General features: G+C 41.6%; 1 protein-coding gene across 1 annotated transcript in view; it reads left to right on the top strand.

The window, feature by feature from the left end:
- Positions 1-8903: 8903 nt before the first annotated feature.
- LOC121813232 (major histocompatibility complex class I-related gene protein-like) overlaps positions 8904-9778 on the top strand; it is a 32409-nt gene continuing 31534 nt past the window's right edge. Inside the window, exon 1 of the mRNA XM_042216866.1 lies at positions 8904-8973. Coding sequence (XP_042072800.1) covers positions 8904-8973 — 70 coding nt within the window. The remainder of the gene's footprint in view (positions 8974-9778) is intronic.

The raw sequence follows: 9778 nt of genomic DNA, 5'->3' as shown, positions 1-9778 counted from the left end.
GATTTCATAAACAACACACCTTAGTTGTTCACACAAAGCATAAAGGTAAAAAAAACAGTATATACAGTGTTATCTTCATTTTAGATGTCAAAAAGTATTTGCGGCTCCCAGTGTTTTCTTTTGCGTGGAAACCGGGTCCAAATGGCTCTTTGGGTCTTAAAGGTTGCTGACCCCTGCACTAAGCTGTCTGTACGGGAGACTGAAAGATGCGCAGTGAGATTTAAAGTATGAGGAGTGAGGACTGATTGGCCTGACAAAGGCCTGGAGAAAGATCATTGGTTTAAACCTGCCATGTTACAATTAGCTTCACAGCGCGGGAAAGTGGAAGTTATGTAATGATTAGATTTGTCACTAACACACAGGAAGCAAATAGATGAGTACCTTCCTTATTGAATTTCCGCATACGCTTCATTACATTACTTCATTACTGAGCCTAAGAAGCTTCTGATAGTTTGAGTCCATTTGAGTTAATTGGTGACACAACTGTGGATGAAAATAAAGGCACACCCCAAACACAGAGCCTCTTTCTTTGACATCATGTGAAAATCAAGAGAAATCAACCAAGACATCAAGAAAAGAACTGTCAACCTCCACAAGGGTGACTCATCCGTAAATGCAATTTCCAGATGCCTGAAGGTCCCACGTTCATCCATTCAGACAATAATATGCAAAAAATATGGGAATGCACAATCATCATACTGCTTGGGAAGAAGACAGATTCTGAGTCTCAGAGAGGAAAGATTTTTGGTCGAAAAGTGTGAATCAACAGCAAAAGACCCTGTGGAGATGAAGGCTGAAGACAGTGTCAAAACAAGTCCTGTACCACCATGAGCTGAAAGGTTACTCTTGGAGGAGAAAGGCATTACTTCACAACCACTATAAAAAAGCCAGAATACAGTTTGCAAATGCACAGGGAGACATGTCCTGTGGTCTGACAAAACCATTGGCCAATGATAAACTGTATATTTGGAGGAAAAAGGGGGAAGCTTTGAAGCCTCAGAACACCACGCCAACTGTGAAGTATAGGGGTGGTAGCATCATGTTGTGGAGCTGTTTTGCTGCAAAAGGAACTCATGCACTTCACAAAGTAGATGGCATCCTGAGAAAAGAAAATTATTTGGACATATTGAAGCAACATCTAAAGACATCAGCCAGGAAGATGAAGCTTGGGCGCAAATGAGTCTTCCAAAACTAAATAAACTGACCCGCAAGGCCAGTAATGTTGTGGGGATGGAGCTGGACTCCCTTAGGATGGTGTCTGAGAGGCAGATGTTGTCCAAGATGAGGAGAATGCTGGATATTACCTCCGACCCACTCTATGGCATGCTGTCTAGTCACAGGAGCACGTTCAGTGAGAGACTGAGACTACTACAAAGCACCACTGAACGACACAGGAAATCATTCCTGCCCGTGGCCATCTCCCTGTACAAGTCCTCCATCTAAAACACTGTAAGCACTGCAGTACAGTGTATTGCAGTGCAATACACACTCTACAATAAAATAGCAAATGACAAAGTTCACTGGTTAGAGTCAAATGTCAATGTTCTGCCTCTGTAATATTCTTTGTCAATATTCCTGATATTTACAACAACCTCTGTAATATTCTTGATTTTTCTAATTGAGCAGTTTGTATATATTAGTGCCATTTCTCAAATGTGTAAACTCTGTAACATATTGTATTATTTAATAGTTTAGTCCAGGGGTGGGCAAACTTTTTGGCTCAGGGGCCACGCTGAAGTTTAAAATTTACAAAACGGGCCAGGCCAGCACCAGATGCATACAGTGGGGCAAAAAAGTATTTAGTCAGCCACCGATTGTGCAAGTTCCCCCACCTAAAATGATGACAGAGGTCAGTAATTTGCACCAGAGGTACACTTCAACTGTGAGAGACAGAATGTGAAAAAAAAATCCATGAATCCACATGGTAGGATTTGTAAAGAATTTATTCGTAAATCAGGGTGGAAAATAAGTATTTGGTCAATAACAAAAATACAACTCAATACTTTGTAACATAACCTTTGTTGGCAATAACAGAGGTCAAACGTTTACTATAGGTCTTTACCAGGTTTGCACACACAGTAGCTGGTATTTTGGCCCATTCCTCCATGCAGATCTTCTCGAGAGCAGTGATGTTTTGGGGCTGTCGCCGAGCAACACGGACTTTCAACTCCCGCCACAGATTTTCTATGGGGTTGAGGTCTGGAGACTGGCTAGGCCACTCCAGGACTTTCAAATGCTTCTTACGGAGCCACTCCTTTGTTGCCCGGGCGGTGTGTTTTGGATCATTGTCATGTTGGAAGACCCAGCCTCGTTTCATCTTCAAAGTTCTCACTGATGGAAGGAGGTTTTGGCTCAAAATCTCACGATACATGGCCCCATTCATTCTGTCCTTAACACGGATCAGTCGTTCTGTCCCCTTGGCAGAAAAACAGCCCCATAGCATGATGTTTCCACCCCCATGCTTCACAGTAGGTATGGTGTTCTTGGGATGCAACTCAGTATTCTTCCTCCAAACACGACGAGTTGAGTTTATACCAAAAAGTTCTACTTTGGTTTCATCTGACCACATGACATTCTCCCAATCCTCTGCTGTATCATCCATGTGCTCTCTGGCAAACTTCAGACGGGCCTGGACATGCACTGGCTTCAGCAGCGGAACACGTCTGGCACTGCGGGATTTGATTCCCTGCCGTTGTAGTGTGTTACTGATGGTGACCTTTGTTACTTTGGTCCCAGCTCTCTGCAGGTCATTCACCAGGTCCCCCCGTGTGGTTCTGGTATCTTTGCTCACCGTTCTCATGATCATTTTGACCCCACGGGATGAGATCTTGCGTGGAGCCCCAGATCGAAGGAGATTATCAGTGGTCTTGTATGTCTTCCATTTTCTGATGATTGCTCCCACAGTTGATTTTTTCACACCAAGCTGCTTGCCTATTGTAGATTCACTCTTCCCAGTCTGGTGCAGGTCTACAATACTTTTCCTGGTGTCCTTCGAAAGCTCTTTGGTCTTGGCCATGGCGGAGTTTGGAGTCTGACTGTTTGAGGCTGTGGACAGGTGTCTTTTATACAGATGATGAGTTCAAACAGGTGCCATTCATACAGGTAACGAGTGGGGGACAGAAAAGCTTCTTACAGAAGACGTTACAGGTCTGTGAGAGCCAGAGATTTTCCTTGTTTAGGGTGACCAAATACTTATTTTCCACCCTAATTTACGAATAAATTCTTTACAAATCCTACCATGTGAATTCATGAATTTTTTTTTCACATTCTGTCTCTCACAGTTGAAGTGTACCTCTGGTGCAAATTACTGACCTCTGTCATCATTTTAGGTGGGGGAACTTGCACAATCGGTGGCTGACTAAATACTTTTTTGCCCCACTGTACATATCAAACAAAAACATTAAGAAGGCATTATAGCGGCGGCAGTGATGACGACGGGGGAGCCGCGCGAGGGGCTGCTCCAGCCGGGAGTGGCGGCGGTGAAGGAGGAGCTGAGCGAGGAGACAGAGGTCCCCGTGCCAGGGGAGCCTGCCAGGGGAGCTGCATGGCATTTGCATTTGCTATCATGCCCTGCCAACTTAAATATGGTACTGGGTCCTGCATTGTGGTTGTTGTTGGTTGTGTTGTTATGTTGAGTTGGGAGCAGGAGAGCTGCAGCTCTGTGTGTCCAAATAAAGAGATGCTTCAAAGCATGACTGTTTGCCGTGGTCATTCACAAAGTACTTAATTAGAGTAACGCCACACTGCGTACCCCGCGAGACACACCAATCTTCGGCTGGCCGGAATAAAATGCCCAACGGGCCGGAGGTGGCCTGCGGGCTGTAGTTTGCCCACCCCTGGTTTAGTCTGTTACTGTTACTGTCTTGGAGCAACTGTAACCCACATAATTTCCTTAGGGATTGATAAAGTAATCTGATTCTGATTCTGAAAAGGACAGTGACCCCAAGCATACCTCCAAATTAGCTACAAAGTGGCTTAAGGGCAACAAAAGTCATGGTACTTGAGTGGCCATCACAAAGCCCTGATCTCAGTGCCATAGAAAATTTGTGGGTGGCACTGAAAAGACAAATGCGACCAAGGAGGCCTACAAACCTGACCCAGTTACACCAGTTCTGTCAAGAGAAGTGGGCCAAGATGCCAGCAAACTATTATATAAAACCTTTGGAAGGACATTTGGCCCAAGTGAAACAGTTTCAGGACAATTCTACAAAATACTAAGGATGTGTGTATACTTCTGACTTTGATGAAAATAATAAAAAAATACCTAACAATTTTCTCTCTATTTATTCTGACATTTCACAAAAAACATGTTAATATTTATTGATCTAAAACCAAAAAGTTTACTGTATGTGTTTTTTTCAGAAGGATGTACTGTAAATGTCTGGTTTCAACTGTACATGTAATTGTACCTTGAGCTTTCCTGCTGCTCCACTCCTCCCCTCTTACCAAGTTATGCCAGAGGACACAGAGCAGACACATTTGCTCACTAGTGCTGTCTAAAACCTGGTCAGCTTGAAGTTTTAGGAGGGAAAACAGAACAAACCACAGCAGAGAGCAAGTGATCAACACTTGCTTCCAGACGTTCTTGTTGCCAATTTTTAAAATATTTTTCACCGTACCATGTTATTGAATACAACAACAACTACTTCTGAACGTTAACTGTTTATCACCTCTTCAGACATTTTCACTTCAGACCACAGGAGAAACACACCTTTTCATCATTTCCAAGATTTATTGATGATTTATTACATTAATTAGTTAAAATTCTTTTGAAAAAGAGTTTCCATATTGCAGTTTATTTAGGATTACATTTAGCTTAAAGAGTGCAGTGTTACATCTTAGTATAACTGCAAGAAACCTGGTAACTCTTTGACTTGAATAGCTTGTTCTGTTTTAAATTACAAATTCAATTTTGTTTTGATTTTCAGATGTTTGCTTTAGTTATAGTCACAATTATCTATGGAGCTTGGAAAGAAAGCGACTGGACTTCTTTAAGCTTCTTGAAGACGTTTCACCTCTCATCTAAAGAGCTCCTTTAGTTCTAAAACGAAATGGTATTAGTATTTAAATGCTAGTGGGGGTTGACCCCTAACCCACATGATTATAATCATGTGACTCATCGCATGACCCAAGTTGTGAAAAAAGGTGTGGGTCATGTAAGGACAAGAAACGCATTATTGGCTAAAACAAGCATTCAATATTTATTATTTACTGTTACTGATGCTTATGTTGGTTGCTTCTGTAGTTTCCTTACTGTGTTGTTTTCTTTTTGCTTGTTTTTTTTTTCAGAAGGTGTTGAAGCAGATTTTCAGTGTCTTAACAGTGTAAAATCACTAACCAAATTATCGACTTGTGTTATCGACTTTTTTTGCTTTTATACATTAAACACCTTTCTTTAACCTATCATGTGACCTATTGAGGCCACATGATGCAAGATGTGAGTAGGGGTTGAGGCACCTGGGACTGGATCTCCAAACTACATTGTAGATAACGGACAGTTGGTGTTGTAAGCCACCCCCTTTTTTCATCTGAAACCTCTGGTAATAATGACCCGTAACTTTTTTTTTCACACTTTGGCTCATGTGACGAGGCACATAATCAATAGTGGGTCAGTGACCGTCTTAAGGGACAGGGTTTAGATACCTGGGACTCTCCAATATTTGCCCCACAGTCATGACAATTTGCATGTTAATGATCATGAAACTGACCTCACGGTCCATTGTTATTCAGTGGTGCTAGTTTCAGTCATTATGCAAATGTACTTTTTTTGGGGAATCCTACAGTCAGCTAAGAATGTGAAAGTCACTTGGATGAGTGACAAAATGTTTCTCCCACTGAAAAAACTACGTCCAGATGAACAGATAAACTTTTTGTGATTACTTTACCTCGATGATTGAGCGTGCATAGAGACATTTCCGCCATTTGGTTTCTCGGATGAGAGCTGAAACGTCTACAAGAAAGTTTCTTTCCAAGCTTCATAGACTATCATAACTTGGAAGCCTGAAAACCTACACAGAAAATCAGTCACAATTATTTTCCGCTGATACTATAATGTTTTATATGTAACACATACACTGTACATATACTCCTATTGAATTTCTTTTTCTTTGTTTTTCTTTGTATCCTCATCTGGTTTATTTTCTAATTGCTATTTCTTCCTTCCCCCTGCCTGCATTGCCTCCATCTGTCTCTACAGTTCTTCCCTCAGTGTCTCTTCTCCAGAAGACTCCCTCCTCTCCGGTCAGCTGCTACGCTACAGGTTTCTATCCTAACAGAGTCATGATGTTTTGGATGAAAGATGAAGAAGAGATCCATGAAGGTGTGGATCACAGAGAGATCCTCCCCAACGATGATGAGACCTTCCAGATGAATGTTGATCTGAATGTTTCATCAGTCAAACCTGAAGACTGGAGAAGATATGATTGTGTGTTTCAGCTCTCCAATAGTGAACCAGTCATCACCAAACTGGACAAAACAGTGATCAGAACAAACTGTGCAAAAACAATACTTTGCAATGATGGAGGTGAGAGAAACATTATGTTTGCTGATATTGTTAATGTAATGCTTGATTTGTTTATCCTACATTGGATCCCAGGAGGCATAGCTATTCATGTTAGGAATAACTCTTGTAGATCTTAATGGGGAAGAATTTCTTCTTTTTTCTTAAATTATTGTATATTACAATCATTTTCTCTCTCTTTCATTGTACATATAAGTTGTTACTGTTAATATTAGTAAGAAAAAATTCATAACCCCCTTAATGTGATATTAGAACTTCTACATTTGTCACCAAACTACATAAATCCATGACCAAAGGGGCAGAAACAACATAAGTAATCGATCAATCAAGTAAGAGCAACTCATTTATTTCCCATGACTGCTAAAACTGTGTATTGTCTATAATGTGGTGCTTCAATGTCCATCCACCCACTTACTTCCCCTTATTTGAGGCCAAGTTGTGGGGGATAGCAGACTAAGAAGGTCTGGCAGAGAAGTCAGACCTCCCTCCCTCTCCCTAGCCGCCTGCTCCACCTTATATGGGGGAACACCAAGGAATTCCCAGGCTAGCCAAGAGATGTAATCTCTCCAGGGTGTCGTGCCCTAGGGCCTCCATCTGGTGAGACATGCCTGGAACAGTTGCCAAACTACTTCAGCTGGCTCCTTTTAATGTGGACGAGTAGCTGCTCTCCTCTGAGCCCCTCTTGAATGGCTGACCTCCTCACCCCATCTCTAAGGGAGGGGCCAGGCCCTAGTTTCTGTCGCTTGCATTTGTATCTCATTCTTTCAGTCACTACCCAGAGCTTGTAACTATAGGTGCTCAGTTCTCTCTTCACCATGATGGACTGGTACAGCATCCGCATTACTGCAGATGCCGCCCCAATCCATCTGTCAATTTCTCACTCCCCTCACCTGTCACTTGTGAACAGTACCCTGATAGATTTAAACTCATCCACTTGGGGGAGTGATCCCCAAGGCCTCCACCTCTGACTGCCACACATTGCAGCCAACACCTATTTCCCCTGGGAGTGGTAGGCTTACAGGAGGGCTTCTGACTGTTTCTTTGATTCAGAGTATGTGAGGTGTTACTGGTGTTAAAACTTGTAAGAATACCCTTTTTAAAGTTTACACTTTATACCATGTAACTCTGATAGTGAACTTCTAAATTTTAAAATTCAACACTGTCTCTAACGTGTGTCTAATAAAATCCTCAGTTTATTTATGGCTTTTCACTGAGGCATATGTTACTGAATGCAGTTAGAAGTGAAAACTAGAGCTCCCGCTAATGAGTTACATAGTTAGTAATATAATTTTAGTGCATTGTCCTGCTTAATTGAAATATGTAGTGTAGATGAAACCTATAGGATGGATGTGTGATTTTATTATAATGTTTTAGGCAACTGTTGTTGTGATTTGGCGCTATGTAAATAAAACTGAACTGAATGTACTTTTTTAAATTTTGTTTTTTACTTAGTAGAGACGCCCGATGCCAGGATGACTGCTGTCATCACTGCAGTGGTTGCTGCAGTGGTTGTTCTTTCTGTGGCTGCTGTTGGATTTGTTGTTTACAAAAAGAAAAAAGGTAAGATTCAAATGAGCGCAGCTGGCATTCTGATACAGACTGTAAACCTGAACTCATCTGGCATTTTGAAATCCTTTTTTTATTTCAGAAAAACAGTGTACCTTGAAAGTAAATGTCTATATAGTGGTCCCTCTCTATAATGCGTTTCACCTTTTGTGGCCTCGCTGTTTCACTGATATTCTTTGTGCAATTTTGCATACTTTCTTTTTTTTTTGCGTCCTTATAAGGCTGCAGACCATTGTCAATCAATCTTGTGCTGTGTCTCCTGTACAGTACAGATTGCGTTCAACTTGTCAAATTTACATAATTCTTCGATCTCTACAGTGTGACTCTGAAGTGCTGTACTGTATGTATGTAAGTTTTCTCCCCAACAAACACAACAATGTCGCCAAAACTTTTTGCACCGTCAAAGGCACCTGCGGTAGCACTCAAAAAGAAAAGAAAAGGCAGAGGAAGATGCTAACCGTCGCACAAAAAGTTAGACTAATGGACATGCTAAAGGACGGTAGAAGTTACCGTATTTTTGGGACCATAAGGTGCACAGAATTATAAGGCGCATTAAGCGAAACAAAACTGTCAGATAAGTCAAACTTTACTCAACTGCATATAGAAGTCATTGAGTCCATGGACTCAAGTAGCTGCATCAATGCACTACGCAGACTTTTTGCTTTAAGAGGGCCTGTGAAGCAGCTGAGGTCAGACTGTGGTACAAACTTTGTTGGAGCATGTTCTGAATTAGGAATAAGACAAGATGATCAGAGTCAAGACAAGATCCTGAGATACCTCTACGAACACGGCTGTACATGAGAGTTCAACCCTCCACATGCCTCGCATATGGGAGGTGTGTAGGATTGGTGTAACCAGGAGGATACTGGACTCCATGTTGTCTCACGGTAAACACAGTTCCCTGACTCATGAAGTGCTCTGTACCTTGATGGCAGAGGTGTCTGCTATAATCAATGCAAGGCCATTAATCCCAGTCTCCTCCGATCCTTCTTCACCACTGCTGCTGACTCCTGCTATGATAGTAACGCAGAAACCTGGTGTACCACCTCCAGCTGGCGAGTTTGTTGGAAAAGAACTTTTGAAGTGCCAGTGGAGACGAGTACAGGTACTTGCTGATGAATTCTGGACGCTCACCTTCCTGGCTCTTGAAAAGTAGTTTGGCTGGCTGTTTATCTATGTTCACACTCAGGGAGTTTAACACATAGAGAGAACAGTACATTATATATTTTTGAACATATAGCATAATGATAATACTAGTTATTGTAAACTTTACAAACCACCCAGCAGTATTCAAAGAAGCTTGCAAAGCAAAGCGTCTGGACTTCTTTAAGTTGCTTGAAGACGTTTCACCTCTCACCTGAGAAGCTTCTTCAGTTCTAAGGTCAAATGGTATAGTATAGTATAGTATAGCACGTATAGTGCATCTGCAGGTAAATGAACATCAAATCTCTAAGACAGACTGAAATCTGTATATTTATCACCCTTATGATAAAACCCATGTCAGCCATTGGTTTATGGACTTTGTATTTTGAAGCCTCAACATTTGCTTTATTGCTATTGCTACGTTGGTTTTTGTGAGCCTTTTGGGACCATATTAGAATCTGGAGTCATGCACACTATTGTTTCATTTAGTGTGTATCCATAAGATTCGTACAGCAGATCCAAGTTGTGCCTTGAAAACAGGAAAGTCGT

This window comes from Haplochromis burtoni, unplaced genomic scaffold (assembly GCF_018398535.1).
Source record: "Haplochromis burtoni strain Fernald_Lab_line unplaced genomic scaffold, NCSU_Asbu1 Contig_1307, whole genome shotgun sequence".
Classification (NCBI taxonomy): domain Eukaryota; kingdom Metazoa; phylum Chordata; class Actinopteri; order Cichliformes; family Cichlidae; genus Haplochromis; species Haplochromis burtoni.
The sequence above is the reverse complement of the archived record's forward strand: the minus strand, read 5'-3'. Positions and strand labels throughout refer to the sequence as shown.